General features: G+C 37.7%; 1 protein-coding gene across 6 annotated transcripts in view; it reads left to right on the top strand.

Moving 5' to 3' along the window:
• The window catches only part of ATRX (ATRX chromatin remodeler), a 300,408-nt gene that overhangs the window by 121,301 nt on the left and 153,396 nt on the right, over window positions 1-25,711 (top strand). For all 6 annotated transcript variants that reach the window (XM_028101410.2, XM_088028724.1, XM_088028725.1 and 3 more), the window contains 4 exons: window positions 223-399; window positions 7,245-7,338; window positions 22,142-22,244; window positions 23,580-23,798. In XM_028101410.2, coding sequence (XP_027957211.1) covers window positions 223-399; window positions 7,245-7,338; window positions 22,142-22,244; window positions 23,580-23,798 — 593 coding nt within the window. The remainder of the gene's footprint in view (window positions 1-222; window positions 400-7,244; window positions 7,339-22,141; window positions 22,245-23,579; window positions 23,799-25,711) is intronic.

The following is a 25,711-nucleotide window of genomic DNA, read 5'->3' on the forward strand; positions in this document are numbered from 1 at the left end:
TTAGATTTAAAAAATATTGGTGATATTTAATCAGTATTTAATCATAGTAATAGATCAAGTCTGATGTATGAGGTTGCCTGGTATTACCAGTGATATCAAAGTAAGTGCAAGCTCTGATCTTTTTCATAAATCTTGATAATTTTCAACGAACAAAATAGTTTTATAAAACATTTTAAAGGGAAAAAAGTCTGAAGGCTTTACTGATTCATTTTCTCCATTTAGAAGCAAAAAATCAAGTCAATTCTGAATCAGATTCAGATTCTGAAGAATCTAAGAAGCCAAGATACAGACATAGGCTTTTGAGGCACAAACTCACTGTGAGTGATGGAGAATCTGGAGAAGAAAAAAAGATGAAGCCTAAAGAACACAAAGAAGCCAAAGGCAGAAATAGAAGGAAAGGTAAGACATTTTAATTCTGAATGTAAGGAATATACTGTTTTTTGTTTTTTTTTAAAGAGAGGGAGGGGGTGCCTGGGTGGCTCAGTCAGTAAAGCATCTGCCTTCGGCTCAGATCATGATCCTGGAGTCCCAGGATCAAGTCCTGCATCAGGCTCCCTGCCCAGTGGGGTGTCTGCTTCTCCCTCTGACCCTTCCCCCTCCTGTGCTTTCTTTCTCTCTCTCAAATAAGTAAATAAAATCTTTTAAAAAAAGAGAGGGAGAGAGAGAGAAAGAGGAGGAGGGGAGAGGGAGAAGGAGAGAGAAAATCCCAAGGAGACTCCATGCTCAGTGTGGAGCCCGACATGGGGCTTGGTCTCTCGACCCTGCGATCATGACCTGAGCTGAAATCAAAAGTCAGACACTTAACTGACTGAGCCACCCAGGTGCCCCAGGAACATATTGGTTTTATAAACTAATTATAGTAATGAAATTTAAATGTACCTGGACCAGCTATATTAAGTGAATATCAGCACACTGGTAACAATTGTTCTCTTACATGAGAGTGAAATAAAGAATTTAGAGTGGGAAGAGAACCCAGAAACTTGAGAGATGACACGAAGAATATTTTTAACCTTTAGTAGTCATACACACTTAGATTAAAAAGATAAATATGACAAATAAGATATACTTAAAGCCTATGTAGACAATATACGATTGCTTGTAACTGCAGGAAGAAATAATGCTTTCCTAAGGAAGGATAGAAGATGCAATTAATTTGGGTAGATTTATTATATGCAAAGCTTGTATGTAGTCAGATTAAATTTTCATTACATTAAAAGTCTGAATCCTTCTGCACTGAGTGCTTACCTATTTCCAGCATCATGGTAAACACTGAGAATACAAAAATGAATAACAAAATCATTGTCTTGTATGGTGGTTTTCAGCCTGGCTACACATGTGGATTATTTGGGGGATTTTGAAATATACATATGACAGGACTCCATCCCAAGCCAATTACAGCATAATTGGTGGTGGTGAGACCTAGGTATCCATATATTTTATAAAGCACCTCTGACATGATTCTGATATGTAGCCAGGATTGGCGTCAGTAGTTTTGTAAGAATTATTGACATTAATATTATATGAAATTATAGCACTATGAGGGATGTCTTCTATAACAGAGTTATTGTATAGTGTGGCACAAAGGAAGATTTCTTTAGCTTCTTGGGGGATGGCAGTTATCCCCAGAGATGACTTCACAAAGATGAAGAGTTTCACTCAGCAGACCAAGTTGTAACTGAGGAGCAGATAGATGTGAAGATTTATAATATAAATGGGGAAAAGCTTTAGAAGCCTCTGCAAAATGTTTGGCACATGGTGGACAGGATACAGTTAACATGGTATAGCTGGACTATAGGAGGGAATAGGGAAAGTAACAGCAGGAATTGAAACTGGGGGAAGACAGACACCAAGTGTGGGAGACACTTGTAAACTTTTTTTCTCAAACTGGAGTACTTGGCAGTGGACCCATGGGTACATGAGGCTGTAGAGTAAACATTGCACACCTCTTTGGTGTGCTCATTTTACTTGAACATTGGGGGAGAGCATTCTTTAAGTAATCACAAGTATATGGAAAAATTGAATGTGAAATTTTCTTGAACATTTTGGCTAACAAAATGTTCAGAGAAACTTTGGTTTCTTGGGGCAGATTTTGAAAACTTTACTGCCAAACTCCTGGAGGGCAAATAAACTCTTTTTTGCCACTAGGAATAGAAAAACATTTTTGAAAGTGGCTGAGAAGTACAGTAGGCTCTATAGGCTGGAGAGTTAGAGAAAGTTCCCTTTATTTTTTAATTTTAAAAATTATTTCTATTTTTGATTTTTTTGAATTGTAGCTGTTTTGAGATATAATTCACAAACCATACAAGTTTGCCTGTTTACAGTGTACAATTTAACTGTTTTTAGTATATTCACAGAGGAATACCACCACTTTTTAAAACAACTTTAATGTATACTCTACATACAGACAAGGACACATTTTATAAGCAGACATCTTGATGAACATGTGTGGTACAGGACATTCATTACTAGTACTCATGAATCACAGCCTCAGCCCAACCACTCATTGTTCCCATTGAGAGATTTTAACCAAGAATATAATATGACCAGATTAGTTGCCTGTTATTCTGTGATACTCAGAGCTTAGATTTACACCTATTTGGAGGATACTGCTATAGTTCATACCAAGTGCGATTGAAGAGGAGAATTGACTTTGGTCATATAGAGACTGAATTGTTAGTTCTTGTTAAATGATGTGAAAGAGAGAAGTCTGTGATGACTATCAGGTGTTTGGAGTTGTCATGGTATATGTATAATATGACAGAAGTAATGAGATGGCCTAGTAGAGCCTGTAATGTGCAGATGAAGGGCTAAGGAAAGAATCTTGGAATCCTGAATATTTAAAGGGCTGTTGAGCAGCAGTTATTCATTAAAGAGGAAGGGGATGGCTTCCCCCCATGCACATATACTTAATATGTCAAGGACATTTTCATAATCATACATCATTTTGTGAATGGTTAATTTACAGATTTCCTTGCAGCATGACTACAAGCTTGTCTTTCAGATTCTATAAAGAAGTGAGCAATTTAAGCAGGTTACATAACTTAACATGATTCCTGTGCATCTTCAACAAAAGGGGAAATACTGATTTTGCCTCTGAGGGCTCAGTTCAGAATATAAAGTCCTTTAGTAGGCACAGTTACATTTGAAATATTTTATTAAAACGTAAGTTTTTTGTGACCTGACCTGTTTCCACTGGCCTCTTCTGTGGGTAATTTATTACCCAAGTGTTTTTTTTTTTCCCTAAGATTTTATTTATTTATTTGACAGAGACAGAGATAGTGAGAGCAGGAACACAAGCAGGGGGAGTGGGAGAGGGAGAAGCAGGCTTCCTGCCAAGCAGGGAGCCCGATGTGGGACTCCATCCCAGCACTCTGGGATCACGACCTGAGCCGAAGGCAGACGCTTAACGACTGAGCCACCCAGGCGCCCTACCCAAGTGTTTTTTCATTTGTTTGTGAAAGAGGGAGTAAACCAAAATCCCATCATATTTATGTTTCTAATATGGATTATGATCATAGTGATTGATACTACATTTAAAGTTGCATGATTTTCCAAGTTTTGCAAACTCCGATATGCCTATGTTGTCTGGAAACTTAAGTTAGGCAGTGGGGAGAAATCAAGAGAGTAGCTGACTTAGTAAATCAGGGGCAACATGTGAACTTACAGTTTCCACCTGAATTAGTAAAAGGTTATAATAGTTATTTTGGTGATAATTTTAAAAATGTAATTATTGCCTTATTAGATGATATTAAATTGATGTGTTTTTTTTAACGATTTTATTTATTTGAGAGAGTGAGAGAGAGCACTAGAATGGGGTGAGGGACAGAGGGAGAGGCAGACTCTGCTGAGCAGGGAGCCTGATGCGATGTGGGGCTCGATCCTGGGACTCCAGGATCATGACCTGAGCTGAAGGCAGATACCTAATCAACTGAGCCACCCAAGTGCCCCTGATATTATTTTTCTAAGTATGATAATGTTACTTAGTTATATAGGACAGTATCCTTATGTTTAAGGGTAAAGTGTCATGATATCTGCACTTAAATTCAAATGGTTCAGTATAAAAAAGTGTGCGTGTATAGAGAGTGAGCAAGCAAATGTGATAAGCTTAACAGTAAGTGAATTGTAGGGATGTAGAAGGGAGAAGGGATGTAGATGTTCATTCAGTAATTCAAATTTTTGGTAGTTTTGAAAATTTTCAAAATAAAGTGATAAAAAATTAATGATAGGTTTAGATTTTTACTTTTTTTAAAAAGATTTGATTTATTTTTGTGAGAGAGAGAGCGTGTGAGAGAGAGCATGAGTTGGGGGAGAGGCAGATGGAGAGGGAGAGGCAGACTCCCTGCTGAGCAGGGGGCTCAATGCGGGGCTCGAACCCAGGACCTTAGGATCATGAACTGAGCTGAAGGCATATGCTTAACCGACTGAACCACCCAGGCGCCCCTAGAATTTTACTTAAAGGATTTGTATGTATGTGCATGTGGGCCCGTGTGCTCCCCCACATTCCCAGTTGATTAGTTCTTTTATTATTATTATTATTTATTTTTATTGTGGTAAAATACAACATAAAATTTTAACCATTTTAACCATTTTTAATTGTACAATTTAGTGACATTAGGTATATTGATATTGTTGTACAACAATCAACACTGTCTTCACAACTGTTAAGTCATCCCAAACTGATACTCTTTAAACAGTAACTCCTTATTCCCATTTCCCCCAATAGCAATTCTTTACTTATGTTAGCCTGTTTTTTTAAATTTATTTATTTATTTTTGGATAGAACAGACATTAGATTCTGATCTCAGGTCATGATCTTTAACAATTTTTTTTTATTATGTTCAGTTAGCCAACATTTAGTACATCATTAATACATTTTTGTATTACTACATTTTGATGTAGTGTTCAGTGATTCATTAGACATGTATAACACCCAGTGCTCATCACATCATGTGCCCTCCTTAATACCCATCATTTGGTTACCCCACCCCCATTCCCTCCCTTCCGTAACCCTCAGTTTGTTTCCCGGAGTCCGGAGTCTCTCATGGTTTGTCTCCCTCTCTGATTTCTTCCCATTCAGCAATTTTTTTTTTTGAAATTTTAGGTTTAAAGAAAGGTAAAAATAGTACAGAGTTCCTATATACCTTCTACCCAGCTTCCCTAATTTAACTCTTTAAACTTACTATAGTATGATAACTAAAACCAGGAAATTAACATTGATACAATACTAATTAGTTAAACTGGGGGTTGGCTAACTATACCTGAAGGCTATACCTGAATCACATTATACTTCCTCACTGTTTTCATGTGTTTATAGTGGCAGAGTTGAGTAGAGATAAGTAGTTGCAACAGAGACCATATAGCCTACAAAACTGAAAATATTTACCATCAGACTTCTCACATAAAATGTTTTCTGACCTCTGAAGTAAACTATAGATCTTATTTGCTTATTATTAGTTTTCCCACTAATGTCTTTTCTGCTCCAGAATCCAATGTAGGATGCCAGATTGCTTTTAGTTGTGATGTCTCCTTAATCTATTCTAATCTGTGACAGTTTCTCCTTTTCTTTCATGATCTTGACACTTTTGAAGAGTATTGATCAGTTATTTTCTAGACTGGCCATCTATAATGTATTTGTCTAATGTTTTCTTATGATTGGATTGAGGTTATTATGCATTTTGACAAGAGTACCACAAAAGTGATATTTAATCTTTCTCAGTGTATCATACACCAAGGTTATATGATGACAGTTATTACTGGTAATATTAATATTGATTGCTTTGTTCGTTGGGGTCTGCTGGGTTTTTCCACTGCAGAAATATCTATTTTTCTATTCACATTGAATTAATATCTTGTGGAGAGAGACTATTCAAATATCCTGTTTCTCATCATACTTTAGCCACTAATTCTAACATTTCATCTTGCCTGAAGCAATTACTGTGATGTTTATCTAGCAGTGATTTTCTACTTCTTTCATTACTTATACAGTAGTAATCATAAGGGTTGTTTTCATTATTTATTTATCCCATTGTTTATGTTAATATGGATTTATAGATATTTTATTCTGTGAGTTGTAATCCAGTTCTTCATTTTGTCACTCAGATTGTTTCAGCTTTGGCTATTGGAAGCTCATTCAAGTTGGATCACGTGTCCTTTGAATATACTCCCATAATGTTTTGAGGACTGCTTTACTTTCTGGCACCATGAGATATTTCAGGCTCATCTTGTATTTTCCCTGCCTGGCTTCCTCTGGCCAGAAAGATGGGTATTCTCCTGGGGTTTTAGTGGTACTTTTGGTACAGAAAAAATTTTTGAGAGAAAAATAAAATTGGAGATGCCCTTTATTTTTATGATTTGCAGGGCCCAGGTCCCTTTTCTCAGTGCTGTGGGTAGAAATGGGGTTCTCCCAGTTTTACTGTCAGCACCCTCTGCATAGTTTTGGAATTCAGCCTGCCTTCTTGTTGAAACCAGGAAGAAAGGAAAAAAAAAACGATGACACTCACAGTCAATGCCCTAACCCCAATTTGATAGGGATCATTATTAAGGTTTTTATTTTAGTTCCCAGTCTGCCAACTGTTATTTCCTTTTCCTAGTGCTTAGGTCACTTCTTTATGTATTCTGTTCATAGTTTCTAGTTGTCATAAATGGCAGGAAAGTCTTTATTTGCCCTTACTCCATCTTGGTCAGCCTACTTCAGCTTGTTTTGAATAACCAGAATTCTTTTTACTCACCTTTGGTAATAATGAATTTATTTTATTGATAGTTAAATTCTCGTTTTGTTAATTCATACACAATTAATACTTATATTTCAATATAGAACCATAATTTTATAACCATAGTTAGAATACATTTGAATCATTTATTTTAAAGATTTTATTTATTTATTTGACAGAGAGAGACACAGTGAGAGAGGGAACACAAGCAGGGGGAGTGGGAGAGGGAGACGCAGGCTTCCCATGGAGCAGGGAGCCCGATGTGGGGCTCGATCCCAGGACCCTGGGATCATGACCTGAGCCGAAGGCAGACGCTTAATGACTGAGCCACCCAGGCGCCCCACATTTGAATTATTTTTATAAATACTATTTGAGTATTAACTGGTCTAATCTGTATGATGTGTAATATCCACAAATATATATACTATAGATAGTCTCACAGTGGTCCATGTTTTAATGTGAATGTATTGACAAATTTGGTGAATTACATTTCTGTTGGAAAGTATTTAATTTAGTATTTTTTTTTTATTCAAGTGAGCAGTGAAGATTCTGAAGATTCTGATTTCCAGGAATCAGGAGTTAGTGAAGAAGTTAGTGAATCTGAAGATGAACAACGGCCCAGAACAAGGTAAATATTATATCACTTTTTCAAAAATTGTAAGAATTAATATGAATAACCATGCTTCACGTTATTTGTAGAAAGGTTGCTGTTACTAATAAAGTAAAATATTTAATATTTTGATTTGATACTAATTGTGAAAAGTAAGAATACATATAAACATATAGGCTTGAATTATGTGTTATAAACCAGGTGGGCTTTCAGTGTGCAAAAACACTCTTTGACTGTACTTTTTGGTTGTTATGGGGGGATGCTATAGTGTAGTAAATAAGAGGCTATGTAGATAAACTACCTCCTGGCTTTACTCTTTGCTCTTTGTATGAATACTCTGTGCTTCAGTTTCCTTGTCTTTAAAATGGGGATTGCAATAGTACTTACCTTATTGATTATTATGGACATTGAATGGGTTTATAATATGCTTACTTGGCAAATAGTAGATGTTCCTGAATGTTAATTATTGGTCCTAGTAGTATACTAGTATTATAGTAATTAAGGTTTGTTTGTTCTCTTAATGCACATAGCTACTGATCTAGATTAGTAGTTATTTAAAATTCTGCTTACTTCTTAATGTAGTATTTTAGCTAATACTAACCATTCTAAGAATTTTTTTGTTTCCTGCAGAATATTGCATCTTGGCGTTTTGGCTAAGATCAAGTGTAGTTCCCTTAGAATAATATCTTTTTATTATTTATCAGATGGGCTGTTTGTGTTTTTGTGGATGTGATATGTGTGTCAGTACTTGTAAATTTTAAAACATTTGAGATCTTTTTAGATTAGCATTACCAGGTTCTGCCTGGAGTATAGCAACATACATTAGGGAAATAACAATAGGATACAAGGGGAGATTTTTAAAACTGGGAATTCACGTAACACAAAAACTCATCATTTTAAAGTGTAGAATACAGTGGTTTTTAGGATATTCACAAAGTTCTTCAGCCACCACCGTTATCTAGTTTGAGAACATTTTCACCACCACAGAAAGAAACCCAGTACCCATTAGCAGTCATTTCCCATTCTTCCTGCCCTCCATTCCCTGGCAAAAGCTAATCTACCTTGTATATGGATTCGCCTATTCTGGACATTTTATATGATTGGTTTCATATAGTATTTTATTTATTTATTTATTTATTTAATTTTATTATGTTATGTTAGTCACCATACATCATTAATTTTTGATGTGGTGATCCATGATCCATTGTTTTCGTATAACACCCAGCGCTCCATGCAGTACATGCCCTCCTTAATACCCATCACTGGGCTAACCCATCCACCCACCCCCCTTCCCTCTAAAACCCTGTTTGTTTCTCAGAGTCCATAGTCTCTCATGGTTCATCTCTCCCTCCGATTTCCCCCCCTTCATTGTTCCCTTCCTTCTCCTAATGTCCTCCATGCTATTCCTTATGTTCCACAAATAAGTGAAACCGTATGATAATTGACTTTCTCTGCTTGATTTATTTCACTTAGCATAATCTCCTCCAGTCCCATCCATGTTGATGTAAAAGTTGGGTATTCATCCTTTCTGATGGCTGAGTCATATTCCATTGTATATCTGGGCCACATCTTCTTTATCCATTCATCTGTTGAAAGGCATCTCGGCTCTTTCCACAGATTGGCTATTGCGGACATTGCTGCTATGAACATTGGGGTGCATATGGCCCTTCTTTTCACTACATCTGTGTCTTTGGGCTAAATACCCAGGAGTGAAATTGCTGGGTCATAGGGTAGCTTTATTTTAAATTTTTTGAGGCACCTCCACACTGTTTTCCAAAGTGGCTGTACCAACTTGCATTTCCACTAACAGTGTAAAGAGGGTTCCCCTTTCTCCACAACCTCTCCAACATTTGTTGTTTCTTGTCTTGTCAGTTTTTGCCATTCTCACTGGTGTAAAGTGGTATCTCAATGTGGTTTTGATTTGAATTTCCCTGATGGCTAATGATGATGAACATTTTTTCATGTGTCTCTTAGCCATTTGTATATCTTCTTCAGAGAAGTGTCTGTTCATGTCTTCTGCCCATTTTTTGACTTGATTATTTGTTTTTTGGGTGTTGAGTTTGAGAAGTTCTTTATAGATCTTGGATACCAGCCCTTTGTCTGTAGTGTCATTTGCAAATATCTTTTCCCATTCTGTGGGTTGCCTCTTTGTCTTGTTGACTGTTTCCTTTGCTGTGCAGAAGGTTTTTATCTTGATGAAGTCCCAAAAGTTCATTTTTGCTTTTGTTTCACTAGCTTTTGGAGATGTATCTTGAAAGAAGTTGCTGTGGCTGATGTCATAGAGCTTACTGCCTTTGTTCTCCTCTAGGATTTTGATGGATTCCTGTCTCACATTGAGGTCTTTCATCCATTTTATGTTTATCATTGTGTATGGTGTTAGAGAATGGTTGAGTTTCATTTTTCTGCATGTGGCTGTCCAATTTTCCCAGCACCATTTATTGAAGAGACTGTCTTTTTTTTTAAGATTTTATTTTTATTTGAGAGAGAGAGAATGAGAGACAGAGAGGATGAGAGGGAGGAGGGTCAGAGGGAGAAGCAGATTCCCTGCTGAGCAGGGAGCCCGATGCGGGACTTGATCCTGGGACTCCAGGATCATGACCTGAGCTGAAGGCAGTCGCCCAACCAACTGAGCCACCCAGGCGCCCGAAGAGACTGTCTTTTTTCCATTGCATATTTTTTCCTGCTTTGTTAAAAGATTATTTGACCATAGAGTTGAGGGTCCATATCCGGGCTCTCTCTTCTGTTCCATTGGTCTATATGTCTGTTTTTGTGCCAGTACCATGCTGTCTTGGTGATCACAGCTTTGTAATATAGCTTGAAATTGGGCAACATGATGCCCCCAGCTTTGTTTTTCTTTTTCAACATTTCCTTGGTGATTTGGGGTCTTTTTTTTTAAGATTTTATTCATTTATTTGAGAGAGAGAGAATGAGAGATAGAGAGCACAAGAGGGAAGAGGGTCAGAGGGAGAAGCAGACTCCCTGCTGAGCAGGGAGCCCGATGTGGGACTTGATCCCGGGACTCCAGGATCATGACCTGAGCTGAAGGCAGTCGCTTAACCAACTGAGCCACCCAGGCGCCCTGGGGTCTTTTTTGATTCCATACAAATTTTAGGATTGTTTGTTCCAGCACTTTGAAAAATGTCATTGGGATTTTGATCGGGATGGCATTGAAGGTATAGATTGCTCTGGGTAGCATAGACATTTTAACACTGTTTATTCTTCCGATCCATGAGCATGGAATGGTTTTCCATCTTTTTGTGTCTTCTTCAATTTCTTTCATGAGTATTCTGTAGTTCCTAGAGTATACATCCTTTACCTCTTTGGTTAGGTTTATTCCAGGGTATCTTAATGGTTTTTGGTGCTATTGTAAATGGAATCGTTTCTCTAATTTCTCTTTCTACAGTGGCATTGTTAGTGTATAAGAAAGCAACTGATTTCTGTGCATTGATTTTGTATCCTGCCACATTACTGAATTGCTGTATGAGTTCTAGTAATTTGGGGGTGGACTCTTTTGGGTTTTCCACATAAAGTATCAAGTCATCTGCAAAAAGAGAGAGTTTGACTTCTTCTTTGCCAGTTTGAATACATTTTATTTCTTTCTGTTGTCTGATTGCTGATGCTAGGACTTCTAGTACTATGTTGAACAATAGTGGTGAGAGTGGGCATCCTTGACGTGTTCCTGATCTTAAGGCAAAGGCTTTCATCTTTTCCCCATTGAGGATGATATTCGCTGTGGGTTTTCATAGATGGATTTTATGAACTGGAGGAATATCCCTCTATCCCTATACTCTAAAGAGTTTTAATCAGGAAAGGGTGCTGTATTTTGTCAAATGCTTTTTCTGCATCAATTGAGAGGACCATATGGTTCTTCTCTCTCCTCTTATTATCGGGTTGTTTCACATTGATTTGCAAATGTTGAACCACGCTTACGTCGCGGGGATAAATCCCACTTGGTCGTGGTGGATGATCCTTTTAATGTATTGTTGGATCCTATTAGCTAGGATTTTGTTGAGGACTTTGGAATCCATATTCATCAGGGATATTGGTCTGAAATTCTCCTTTTTGATGGGGTCTTTGCCTGGTTTGGGGATTAAGGTAATGCTGGCCTCATAGAATGAGTCTGGAAGCTTTCCTTCTGTTTCTGTTTTTGAAACAGCTTCAGTAGAATAGGTATTATTTCTTCTTTGAATGTTTGGTAGAATTCCCCAGGGAATCCATCAGGCCCCCGGACTCTTGTTTTTTGGGAGGTTTTTGATCACTGCTTCAATCTCGTTAGTGGTTATTGGCCTATTCTTCCTGTTTCAGTTTTGGCAGCTTATAGGTTTCCAGGAAGGCATCCATTTCACCCAGATTGCTCAGTTTATTGGCAGAGAGTTGTTGATAATAATTTCTAATAATTGTTTCTATTTCCTTGGTGTTAGTCTTGATCTCTCCCTTTTCATTCATAATTTTATTAATTTGGGTCCTTTCTTCTTTTGGGTAAGTCTGGCCAGTGGTTTATCAAGCTTATTAATTTTTTCAAAGAACCAGCTTCTAGTATCATTGATCTGATCTACTGTGTTTCTGGTTTCTAATTCATTGATCTCTGCTCTAATCTTAATTATTTCTCTTCTAATGTGTGGCTTAGGCATTGTTTGTTGTTTTTCTCTAGTTCTTTAAGGTGTAGAGTTAGTTGGTGAATTCGGGATTTTTCTCTTTTTCTGCGTGAGGCTAGGATTGCTATATATTTCCCCCTTAGGACCACCTTTGCAGTATCCCATAGGTTTTGGACTGATGTGTTTTGTTCTCATTGGTTTCCATGAATTGTTTAAATTCTTCTTTGATTTCCTGGTTGACCCAAACATTCTTGAGCAGAGTGGTCTTTAGCTTCCAAGTGTTTGAATTTCTGCCAAATTTTTTCTTGTGATTGAGTTCCAGTTTTAAAGCATTGTGGTCTGAGAAGATGCAGGGGATAATCTCAGTCTTTTGGTATCGGTTGAGTCCTGATTTGTGACCCAGTATGTGGTCTGCTCTGGAGGAAGTTCCATATGTGCTCCAGAAGAATGAGTATCCTGTTGTTTTAGGGTGGAATGTTCTGTATATATCTCTGGGGTCCATCTGGTCCAGTGTGTCATTCAAAGTTCTTGTTTCTTTGTTGATTTTCTGCTTAGATGATCTGTCTGTTGCTGAGAGTGGAGTATTGAGGTCTCCTACAATTAACGTATTGTTATCAATATGAGTCTTTATTTTGGTGAACAGTTGGCTTATGTAGATGGCTGCTCCCATGTTGGGGGCATAGATATTTACAATTTTTAAGATCTTCTTGTTGGATGATATAGTGCCCTTCTTTGTCTCTAACTACAGTCTTTAGTTTAAAATCTAATTTGTGTGATATAAGAATTGCTACCCCAGCTTTCTTTTGAGGTCCATTGGCATGGAAGATGGTTCTCCATCCCTTCACTTTCAGTCTGGATGTATCTTTAGGTTCAGAATGAGTCTCTTGTGGACAGTATATGGATGGGTCCTGTCTTTTTATCCAATCTGCAACTCTGTGCCATTTTATGGGAGCATTTAGGCCGTTCACGTTGAGAGTGATTATTGAAAGATATGAATTAATTGTCATCATGTTGCCTGGGAAGACATTGTTTTTATAGATTGTCCCTGTAAATTTCTGTTGTATATCACTCTTGGGGTCTTTCTCCTTTTATAGAATCCCCCTTAATATTTCTTGCAGGGCCGGCTTAGTGGTCACATATTCTTTCAGTTTCTGCCAGTCTTGGAAGCTCTGCATCTCTCCATCCATGCATATGGAGCTCTGCATATCCAGCCTTGCCGGATAAAGTATTTTTGGCTGCATGTTCTTCTCATTTAGTATCCTGAATATGTCTTGCTAGGCCTTTCTGCCTTGCAAGGTCTCTGTGGATAGGTCTGATGTTATTCTGACGTTCCTGCCTCTGTACCTAAGGAATCTCTTTCCCCTAACTGCCCTTAAGATGATTTCCTTGGTTCTAAGATTTGCGAGTTTTACTGTTACCTGACAGGGTGTTGACCTGTTTTCCTTGATCTTGGGAGGGGTCCTCTCTGCTTGTAGGACACGAATGTTTCTTTCATTCCCCAGATTAAGGAAGTTCTCAGCTACAGTTTGCTCAAATATATCTTCTAGTCCTCTCTCTCTCTCTCTCCCCCCCTCTGGGATTCCAATAATTCTGACATTGGAATGCTTCATGGTGTCACTTATTTCTCTGATTCTATTTTCATGGATTCTGAGTTGTTTTTCCCTGGCCTCCTCTTTTCCCTTTTTATCTATTAAATTGTCTTCCAGGTCACTAATTCGTTCTTCTGCCTCACTTACCCTAGCCGTTAGATTATCTAGATTGGATTGGATCTCACTGATAGCATTTTTAAATTCTGCCAATTCAGCTTTCGTTTCTGCCCTTAGAGACTCTATGTTGCCATTAATTGATTTCTCCATTTTAGCTATTGTCTTCACAATTGGTATCCTGAATTCCATCTCAGACATCTTGGTTATATCTGCATCCATTTGTAAATCTTCGGCATAAGTCATAACTTCTGAGTCTTTCCTATTTTGGGGGTTCCTCCTCCTAGTCATTCTGTTGATGGGTGGTTGAGGGAATGTATAAAGCCCAAATTATTGATCATAACTCAAACAAGATGCACCTGTTTTCTAGGGACCTTACTTTGCTGGCCTCTTGTTCTCCCAGCCTGTTTTCTGTGGGAGGGGCCTGCCATGCTGTTAGTCAGGCAACCCTGTTTGTGTAGAGTTGCCCTTCCCCCTGTGGCGGGGGATGGGCTCAGTGGGAATGGGTGTTTGGGGGTTTTTGTTCTCTGGTGGCTTTCCCTGGTGGCTTTCCACGTCTTTTCTGAGAATCAGAGCAGAAGAGACTGTTTCCACCTCTCTGCCTCAGAGGGGAGAGATCACAGTTTATTCTTCAGTGAGCTCTCCAGGCCACACTCTCTCTCTTTCTGACTTGCTCTTCTAAATTGCAATGTCCTGGGTTGTGTGCCCTGTGCAGCGCTCCCATTCCTGCCTCAGTTTTGGGGCACGTTTCTGCCCTTTGTGCTTCTAAAACTGCCATCCGCTCCCTGTTAGCACGTGCGACCCCACCGCTCTGGTTTCCGTCTAATGTCCTTTCTCCGCCACTACCAGTCTGTGAGTCTGTGCCCAGTCCCTAGTGTGGGAGACTGTTGCTCACCAGCGGTGTTGGATCCCCATGGTCAGGCTCCCTCCCACTGTCGTTTATCCTCTGATATCTGCCCGTGGAATCATGGCTCCCCACTTCTTACCTGGAAACCAACCACCTGGGATCTTCTGTTTGTAGAGATCCAGATCTTCTTACCTCTCAGGCTGATTTCGTGGGTGCTCAGAGTGGTCTGGTAGATATCCAGCTCCATTCTGGGGACCAGTTGGAATAGGGTCCCCTACTCCTCCACCATCTTTTCCCAATCTGGTTTCATATAGTATTTTTTTAATAATTCTTTCAGTTAGCATAATGTTTTCAAACTTCATGCGTATCTTGTATTAGTACTTTTATCTTCTTAAAATACTTTTAGATTATCAGAAAATACATGTAACCTAAACTTCACCATCTTATCCATTAAGTGTACAGTTCAGTAGTGTTAAGTACACTCACATCATTTTGCAACCAATCTCTATAACTTTTAATCTTGCAAAACAAACTCTTTACACATTAAACGATAACTCCCCCTTCCCCAACATCCTCAAGAAACTATCGTTCTATCTTCTGTCTCTATGAATTTGACTCATATAGGTACCTTATATAAGTGGAATCATACAGTATTTGTTTTCTTATTGTGGCTGGCTCATTTCACTTCGTACAGTATCCTCACATGTCATCCACGTTGCAGCATGTATCACAGTATCCTTCGTTTTTAAGGTAAAATAATGTTCCACTTTGTGCATATACCACATTTTATCTCTTCATCCATCATTGAACACTTGGCTTACTTGTACCCTTTGCTATTGTGAATATGCTTTTGTGAACATGGGTGTATAAATATCTCTTCAGTCCCTGCTTTCAGTTCTTTTGGTTTTATACCCAGAAGTGGAATTGCTGGATCATATATGGTAATTCTGTGTTTAACTGAGGAATTGCCACATTGTTTTTCATAGTGGCTGTACCATTTTATATTCTTACCAACAGCACATATTCTACGCTTTCTACATCCTCGCCAACATTTGTTCTTTTCCATTTTTTATGGTGTGGATGGGAATCTCACCATCCTAAAGACTGTGAGGTGGTATCATTGTGGTTTTGATTTGTATTTTCCCTAATTGTTAGTGATGTTGAGCCTCCTTTCATGTGCTTTTGTGTGCTCTGAATTGAGGGAGACAGAATCCTGTCCATTGGGCAGCCCCTAGAAAAGCCAGTGTGTTGCAAGCAAGTTTCACTCTTTACCTTCCTTCTTGGTGGAGGAGCTGAGAATTGGGCAGCTTACTGTTGCTTGAGTGACTTCCTTGAGCTGAGCAGGAAAGGGAGTACAACAAGTATGAGCAGAAACACTACAAAATATCCAGCCATTTTAAGTGTGACTTTTGGTTAGGTGTTCACTGGTTACTAAAGTTTCTTAACTGGTTTGTAGAGTTCTCATAAAGTTACTTTTTACCATATGTTGTTTATTCTGTGTTTCTGTGGGAGAACAAGAGCCTGGAGTTTCCTAGCCTGCCATCTTGCTGTGGTTACCTGGCTATTTTGTTACTTTTAATGGCTGAATAATATTCCATTGTATAGATAATACCACATTTTACTTATCCATTTTTCATCTGTTGATAGACATTTGGGTTGTTTCCATTTTTTGGCTGTTTTATGAATAATGCTGCTGTGAACATTTGTATATGATTTTTGTGTAGTCATATTTTCATATTCATAGGAATATATTTATGAGTGGAATTGTAGGGTCATATGGTAACACTATGCTCAACTTTCTAAGGTAACTGTCAGACTGTTTTGTACAGTGGCTCATCATTATACATTTCTACCAGCAACGCACCAGAATTTGATTTCTGCACATCTTCACAAACATTTATTATTTTTGTTTTGTTTTGATTATAGCCAACCTGGTTGGTGTGTGGTGGCATCTCATTGTGATGTAGATTTACTTTTCCCAAGTGATTAATAATTTTGAGCATTTTTTGCATGTGCTTACTAGCCATTTGTATATCTTCTTTGGAGAAACATCTGTCAGTTCTTTTCCCAATTTTTAATTGTGTTGTCTTTTTATTGTTGATTCATAACAGTGCTTTATATATTCTGGATACAAGACCCGTATCAGAATCCATTGCCTAATCCAAGGTCATATAGATTTATCGTTCTTTTCACTGACAAATTTTATAGTTTCACCTATTATATGTAGGACTTTGATCTTTTTATCCCCTATAACCTTTATCAAATTTTATTGAAATAAGCTTCTAGGTTTCTATGTTTAGATAGTTCTCATTATTTTCTAGTATAAATACTATTCTCATAAAAATATTTGTAGGGGCACCTGGGTGGTACGGTTGGTTAAGCATCTGACTCTTTGTTTTGGCTCAGGTATTGATCTCAGGGTTGTGAGATCAGTCTCCACATCACACTCTGCACTCAGGGCAGAGTCTACTTGGGACTCTCTCTCTGTCTCCCTCTGCTCCTACCCCCCCAAAATAAATAAATCTTAAAAAAATGTGTATACACGCAGAATAGAGCTATAGAAATATTTTTATTACACATTGTTATATATATACACATATATATGCATGTGGGTATATTGACACGCTCGTTTGATTACTTCTCTTAGTGTAAATTACTAAAAGTGACATTGTTGAGTAAGTTGTACAATTTTAAGACTTTTGTCATACATATTTTCATCTTTTTTTCTTTTTTCCTCAAGTTCTTATTTAAATTCCAGTTAACATACAGTGTAACGTTAGTTTCAGATGTAGAATTTAGTGATTCATCACTTACATGTAACACCTAGTGCTCATCATAACAAGTGCCTTCCTTAATTCCCATCATCCATTTAGCCAATCCCCCTGCCCAGCTCCCCTCCAGTAACTATCAGTCTATTCTCTACAGTCAAGAGTTGGTCTTCTGGTTTGCCTCTTTTTTTTCTCCCTATGTTCATCTGTTTTGTTTCTTAAATTCTACATATGAGTGAGATCATATGGTATTTGTCTTTCTCTGACTGACTTATTTTGCTTAGCATAATACTCTCTAGCTCCAAACATGTCATTGCAAATGGCAGGATTTCATTATTTTTGATGACTAATATTTCATTATATATATATATATATATATATATATATATACACACACACATATATCTTCTTTATCCATTCATCAGATGGGGGACATTTGGGGTTTTTACAGAATTTGGCTATTATTGATAATGTTGCAGTAAACTACAGGGTGCAGGTATCCCTTTGAATCAGTATTTTTAATCCTTTGGGTAAATACCTAGTAGTGCATATACTGGATCATAGGGTAGTTCTATTTTTTACTTTTTGAGAAATCTCCATACTGTTCTCCAGAGTGGCTGCACCAGTTTGCATTCCCACCAACAGCGTAAGAGGGTTTGCCTTTCTTCCATATCTTTGCGAACATCTGATGTTTCCTTTGTTGTTAACGTTAGCCATTCTAACTGGTGTGAGGTGATAGCATATTGTAGTTTCGATATGCATTTTTCTGATAATGAGTGATGTTGAGTATCTTTTCGTGTGTCTGATGACCATTTGTATGTCTTTTTGGAAAAGTTCCCTATTCATGTCTTCTGCCCAGTTTTAAACTGGATTATTTGTTTTTTGGGTGTTGAGTTTTATAAGTTTTTTATGTATTTGGTTACTAACCCTTTATCAGATGTCATTTGCAAATATCTTCTCACAATGCAAAGGTTGCTGTTTAGTATTGTTGATGGTTTCTTTTGCTGTGCAAAAATTTTTTTATCTTGATGAAGTCCCAATAGTTTATTTTTGCTTTTGTTTCCCTTGCCTCAGGAGACCTATCTAGTAAGAAGTTGCTAAGGCCGATGGCAGGGTTACTGTCTGCGTACTCCTCTCCTGTCTCACATTTAGGTCTTTCATCCATTTGGAATTTATTTTTGTGTATGGTGTAAGAAAGTGATCCAGTTTCATTCTTCCACATGTGGCTGTCCAGTTTTCCCAATACCATTTGTTAAAGAGACTCTTTTTTCCATTGGATATCCTTTTGTGCTTTGTTGAAGATTAGTAAACCATATAGTTGTGGGTCCATTTCTGGGTTTTCTATTCTGTTCCATTGATCTATGTGTCTGTTTTTGTGCTAGTACCCCACTGTCTTGATGAGTACAGCTTTGTAATAGAGCTTGACATCTGGAATCATGATACCCCCAGCTTTGCTTTTCTTTTTCAGGATTGCTTTGGCTATTCCGGGTCTTTTGTGGTTCCATACAAATTTTAGGATTGTTCTAGCTCTGTGAAAAATGCTAGTGGTATTTTGATAAGGATTACATTAAATTTGTAGGTTGCTTTGGGTAGTATAGGCATTTTAACAATATTTGTTCTTTCAGTCCATGAGCCTTTGTGGATAGAGTATTCTTGTTTGCATATTTTTCCCTTTCAGCACGTTTTATATATCATGCCCACTGACTTCTGGCCTGTCAAATTTCTGTGGATAGATCTGCTGCTATCCTTTTCGGTCTTGTAAGTTCAGGATTTCTTTTGTCTTCCTGCTTTTAGTTTTTCTTTGTCACTATATTTTACAAATATAACTTCAATATATCTTGTTATCCTGCTTTTGTTGATGTTGATGGGAGTTCTCTGTGCCTCTTGGATCTGTATGTCTGTTTCCTTTCCCAAATTAGGGAAGTTTTCAGCTATTATTTTCTCAAATACACCTTCTGCCCCCTTTAATTTCTCTTCTTCTGGGACGCACATGATACGAATGTTACTACATTTGATGGAGTCACTGCATTCCCCAAGGGTACTCTCATGATCCATCATTATTCTTCCTCTCTTTTGTTCAGTTTCATTATTTTCCATAATTCTGTTTTCTGTATAACTTGTTTCTACATCTCTTTCATCCATCATTGTGGTAATTACATTCAGTTTGTTTTGAATCTCAGTTACTGTGTTTTTCATTTTTGCTTAATTGTCTTTTTACCTTTATTATTTCTGCACGAAGGGTCTCCCTAATGTCTTCCATGTTTTTCTGAAGTCCAGTGACTATCTTTATGATTGTTGCTTTAAATTATCCATCGGGCATATTACTTATATCTGTTTCCATTAGATCTCTGTCCATGACCTTTTCTTGTTTTTTCTTTTGGGATGAATTTCTCCGTCTCTTGGCATTTTGTCTAGGTTTTTGTCTTCGTATGTTAGAGAAGCCTGTTATGTTCCCTGCTCCTGAGAGTAATGGCTTTTTGAAGAAGAGGTCATATATTGTCCAGGGCCTGGCGCTTCAGGAAGTGTCTCTGGTGTGTGCTGCATGCACTCTGCTGCTGGATTTTGGCTACTCTATCCCTCGATTTAGTTGTCTGTAGAGGTTCTCCTTGCCTGGTCTTTGGAACCTGGCCAGAGTGTGGCAAGTTTTAAGTAGCTGTGCTTTGGTCTGCTTTCTAAAAGAGACCTGATGCTATTTCCACTAGAATGGAAGCTTTGCAGCACTCTATGGTTAAGTAGATGTCTTGCGTGCCTGGGTTTGTGCTGGTCTTCTGGGGATGGGGTCTCCTGCCCTGTTTCTTGGTGATAATTGCCTGAGAAAAGCAGTAACAGTGTAGCTCAGGGATGTGAGAATTGGTATAAGCAGATTAGATACTTCTTTTGGTGCTGTACTATTTCCTAAAGTTGGTTTATGCTGAGGGGTGGGGGAGGGAAATGATGTCAGCCAGGTCTTTTTTCCTTGTAGAGGGGAGTCTGTGCTTGCTGCTCTCAGTAATGCACTCCCAGAAGAGTGAATAATTTCCCCTTGTGCATCCTAGGTGTTTTTCAGATAATTTTTTTCATACTGTCTCCAGGTTGCTTGCTATACAGTGCGTTTTGGGCTTTATCCCAGCTAAGCCTGCTGACTTTTTAAATTTCAAACTTAGGGACCTGGTGTGGTGGGCATCTGCACTGGTCTTCTGTGGGAGAGTCTTGCCATGCCTGGACTAATGCAGGTTTGACCCAGGAGGGCATTCACTCCAGAGTGCAGGGTCATTGTATTTGGAGCAAATCAGGCCACACATCTAGTTTACAGGTTAGCTGCCCTCAGCAGGTGTGTCTGCACCTATGCTGAGGTGTGCAGTGTAGCGGTGATGGCGCCTGCTGGTTCTTTTCTCCCTGGACATGCAATGCCAACTCTCATAAATGCACTCCAAGAGGAGGGAATAGTCTCTCCCATTGCACCTTAGGTGATCCTCAGATCATGTCATCTGCCTGCAGGTTGCTTCCTTGCCTGCCTTCTGTCTAGGAGTAGGGCAGTGCCCTCAGGTCTCTACCCCAGCCAAGCCCAGGGACCTTTAAAACTCCAGCCTTTGAGCCCCTCTGGTTGCAAAAACTCATGAAAATCAGCCCCTTTCATTTTCTCAGCCAGTGGCTTTGGGGAAGTATTCCTCTTGTGTGCATCCCTGTGTGCTCTGCTCTCTCTCACCTTTCTCTGCCACCAGGGCTCCTTCCCCTCTGCAGCAACCATGATACATTTCTCCCCTAAACCACCTCTCCACACTTACTACCTTCCCAAATGTGCCCTCTTCTCTCCCTCTAATTGTGCTGTTTGTTTTGTCAGTCTTCAGGTCTATTCCTTGGGTATTCAGAGTGATTTGATAATTATTTACCTGTGTTTGAGGGGTGAGGCAAGCCTAGGGTCCTTCTATTCCATCTTAACTCTCTCCTGTCATACATATTTTCAGACTGTCTTAATAGAGGTCATTTTTTTTCTCCCCCCAGCCTAATAGTAAATAACTGTTTTTTCACTTTTCAACAATGAAATAGTGAGTAGTCTTGTTAGGTAGAACATGTATATTAGGGGGATTTTGATCCATTTTGAGTTAATTTTTATATATGATGTAAGATAGGGGTCCAACTTCATTCCTTTGCATGTAGATAGCTAGTTGTCTCAGCACCATTAATCAAAAAGATGGTTTTTTTACCTGTTGCATTTTCTTAACACTCTTGTGGAAAATCGGTTGATCACAAATGTAACGTTTTATTTCTGGACTCACTTTTCTCTTTCATTGATCTGTATGTCTGCTATTTATGACCTGAATGTACTGTCTTTATATATGTAACTTTGTACACCAGTTTCTAAGCCCAGAAGTCCTTTTTTTGCCAAAAGTTGTTACTGTTTTCTTTTTTTAATGTATGTGTACTCATATGAAGAAAACAGTCTCTAGCCCTTATAATCTGCCTTTTTTCCCTAAGAGATGGTGTATATTTTTCATTTGTATATTGGCTATTAATAAGGCCCTCCATCCATCTTTCTTTTTTTTAAATTTATTTATTTTAGAGACTAAGTCAGGGGAAGGGCAGAGGGAGAGGGAGAGAGAGAATTTAAAGCAGACTTCATGTGGGACTGGATCCTATGACCCTGAGATTATGACCTGAGCTGAAATCAAGGGTTGGATTCTTAACTGAGTGAGCCACCCATGTGCTCTCATCCATCTTATTACTTATGCCAAACCTCCCCCCTGAATAGCTTAAAATATGGATCACTGGATTAAAATTAAGGGTTATTTAGTGAAGAGTTTTTGCTTTTTGTTTTCCTTGTCTTTTTAAGGAATGTACACAGAGGGAAATTAGCTGTAGAATAGTATGCAATTAATTTAAGGAAATTCATCATGAAGTATTTCGTTTTGCCTTTTAAATGTTCTTTAGGTCTGCAAAGAAAGCAGAGTTGGAAGAAAATCAGCGGAGTTATAAACAGAAAAAGAAAAGGCGACGCATTAAGGTTCAAGAAGACTCATCGAGTGAAAACAAGGTGAGACATTTATTATGTACTTGATGTTACCTCCTTTTCTGCATTCCATTTGTTAGTTTAATTCTGCTGGTTTATTTACATTTTCACACCTTTGTGGAAGGATTGACTTATTGAATGTGTAAGTATGCAGAAATAGTATGACACGTTGATTTTTTTTTCTGTTTCTTAACTAAATCTGATGGAAATTTTAAGTTGCTCTTTTTCATTAGTTTACACTCTTGGGGCTATAAAGTAGATGAGTAGTGTTCTATTTTCTGAAGACATAAAACATTTTATCCTGAATAATGACTATGTGTGAATAAATTTCTTCCAGAAGTGACTGTTAGCAAATTCATTTCTTATATATAAGCAGGATTATGTAAAGTAGAAGTTCTCTGTAATATGTTTCGCCCTGTGAGTACAGAATGAATCTGTAACATGATTAATTCATGTTCTCCTTGGCGGGGGGAAGGGGGTCTTTTTTTTAAATGATCCTTTTAACCATTTCTAAGTGTACATTTCAGTGGTCTTAATTAAACTCAAAATTGGAAACTCTGTACCCAGCCCCCTGTAACCTCATCTAATTTCTGTGTTTGTGAATTTGCCTATTTTAGGTACCTCATATTAAGTGGAGTCATACAGTATTTGTCCTTTTGTGTCTGGTTTATTTCACTGACAATGTTTTCAAGGTTCATCTGTGTTGTAGACTATTTCACAATTTCCTTTCTTTTTAATGCTAAATAATATTCTATTGTATGTATATATCACATTGTGTTTATCCATTCATTTGTTGATGGACATTTGGGTTGTTTCCATCTTAGGCTATTTTGAGTAATGGTGTTGTGAATGTGGGTGTAGAAATATTTTAGTCCCTGCTTTTAAATATTTTGGTTATAATCTGAAATATGGAATTGGTGGATCATCTGGTAATTCTCTTTAACTTTTTGAGGCACCATCACATTGTTTTCCCACTGTACCAGGCTTCTAGTTTTTCTACATTCTCACCAAAACTTGTTATTTTCTGTTTTTTTTTCTTTTTCTAATAGCCATCCTAATGGGTGCGAGATAGTATCTCATTTATGGTTTTGATTTAAATTTCCCTAATAACAAGTAATGTTGAACATCTTTTCACATGATTATTGGATATTTCTGTATCGTCTTTGGAGAAATGTCTGTTGCATTTCTTTGCCCCCTTTTCTGGGTTATTTTTTAATGCTCTTTTTTATTGCAAAGTATAATTCTAAAGCTTTTCAGTATGTTCTCTTTCACCTTTCCTTGGCATGTTAATTATTGGAATAAGAAATGGGTAAATTAGATAACTTTGTGTATTTACTTCTGATCATTTAATTTCCGTAGAGTAATTCTGAAGAAGATAAAGAAGAAGAGGAAGAGGAAGAGGAAGAAGAAGAAGATGAAAATGATGATTCCAAGTCTCCTGGAAAAGGCAGAAAGAAAATTAGAAAGATTCTTAAAGATGATAAACTAAGAACTGAGACACAAAATGCTCTTAAGGAAGAGGAAGAGAGGCGAAAACGTATTGCTGAGAGGGAACGTGAGCGAGAAAAATTGAGAGAGGTAAACCAGTTATTATTTATGATTTCAAAAAATATGACTTTAATAGATTCACACACACATTACTCAGTATATTAAGAACAGAATGTTATAATCACCACAGATTTTTAGTTATACTTGCTTTTCCCTATTAGCAGTATTTTATGCAACTTTTATTTTTAAATATTTTATTTATTTATTTATTTATTTTAGAGATAGCGAGTGTGCAAGTGGGGGAGGAGCAGATGGAGAGGGACAAGCAGACTCTACACTGAGTGCAGAGCCCGTCGTGATCCCACGACCCTGAGATCATGACCTGAGCTGAAATCAAGAGTCGGACGTTTAACTGACTGGGCCACCCATGCGCCCCTATTTTATGAAATTTAAAAATCTTCATTAGGCTATATTAATATAATTAGAGACATGAAATGACTTGAGATTCTTGAATGTTCACCAAAGTGATTGTTTTATCTGGGGTAGAAAAATGTTTAAATATTATTGCTTAAATTCATAAAAGATTTTAATTTTTTTGGTTAATCTTTTTATTTATTTTTATTTTTTTTTAACTCAGAGAGAGAGAAAGTGAGTGAGTGAGCAAGCACAAGCGGGGGAAGTGGCAGGCAGAGGGAGAAGCAGGTGGTAGGTAGAGGGAGAAGCAGGCTCCCTACTGAGCAAGGAGCCTGATATGGGACTTGATCCCAGGACCTTAGGATCCTGACCTGAGCCAAAGGCAGCCACTTAACTGGCTGAGCCACGCAACCGGCTGAGCCACCCAGGCATCCCAAAGATGTTAATTTTTTAAATAAGCTTTTTTATATTGTAATAGTTTTCAAGCATATGTATAGGCAGAGGGAATAGTATTATAAATCTCCACGTACCAGATACTCAGCTTCAACATTTACCAACACATGGCCAGTCTTGTTTCATCTATTCTCTTCAGATTATTTTGGGGAAGTCTCAGAAATCATCTCATTGTGTATATATATAGTTCAGAATATATTGTCAAAAATAAGGACCCTTAGACATTATTACAGTACCATTATTAACACTTAAAAATGATCATTAATTCCACAGTGTTATATCTAGTTAATATTCCAAATCCCTTCAATTTCCTCAGAAACATATTAGTGGTTTTTAAAGATTTATTTATTTGAGAGAGAGAAAGAGAGTGTGAGTGCAGGGGAGGGGCAGAGGGAGAATGGGAGAGAGAATCCCAAGCAGATTCCCCACTGAGTGCAGAGCCTGATGTGGGGCTCAATTTCATGACCCCAAGATCATGACCTGACCTAAAACCAAGAGTTGGATGCATAACCAGCTGAGCCACCCAGGTGCCCAAATATTAGTGGCTTTTAAAAATAGTTGGTATGAATTAGGATATTAAGAAAGTCTTACTTCATGTTATGTTGCATTTGGATGTTATACCTCATAAGTCTATTTTTATTTTAAATATGAAGTTTTCCTTTTTCCATTTTTTTCTTTCTTATAGTACATGTGTTTAAAAAGCTAGATTATTTGTGTAGAATTTCCTATATTTGAGCTTTACTGGTCACATTTCCATGGTGTATTTTCACTGGTTCCCGTATGTCCTATAAACTCTTGGATGTAGAGGTCTGATCAGATTTAGATTCAGTTCTTTTTTTGGCAAAAATACTCATGGGTGGTAATAAATAACTCTACTTGTATCTCACTTAGAGATACTTCTAAGAGTGTCTTTTTGTGATGTTATTTAAATTTTATTTAAAAAATTTGAATAGTAGCATTTGCTAAATAGACATTAAAATTCTATATTACCATTTTCTTCTTCTGATCCCTATCAGTATACATACACGTGTTTCACATAACTGTAGTCACTGTATGTGGTATATGCTGTATTTTCCTCTTCCTTTTATTTCATATAATTTATATATTAACGTGTTCCCTGTACTTTTCATTGTTTT

Source organism: Eumetopias jubatus, unplaced genomic scaffold (assembly GCF_037043125.1).
Source record: "Eumetopias jubatus isolate StellerSeaLion01/CBP00866 unplaced genomic scaffold, mEumJub1_p1.0 scaffold_11, whole genome shotgun sequence".
Classification (NCBI taxonomy): Eukaryota; Metazoa; Chordata; class Mammalia; order Carnivora; family Otariidae; genus Eumetopias; species Eumetopias jubatus.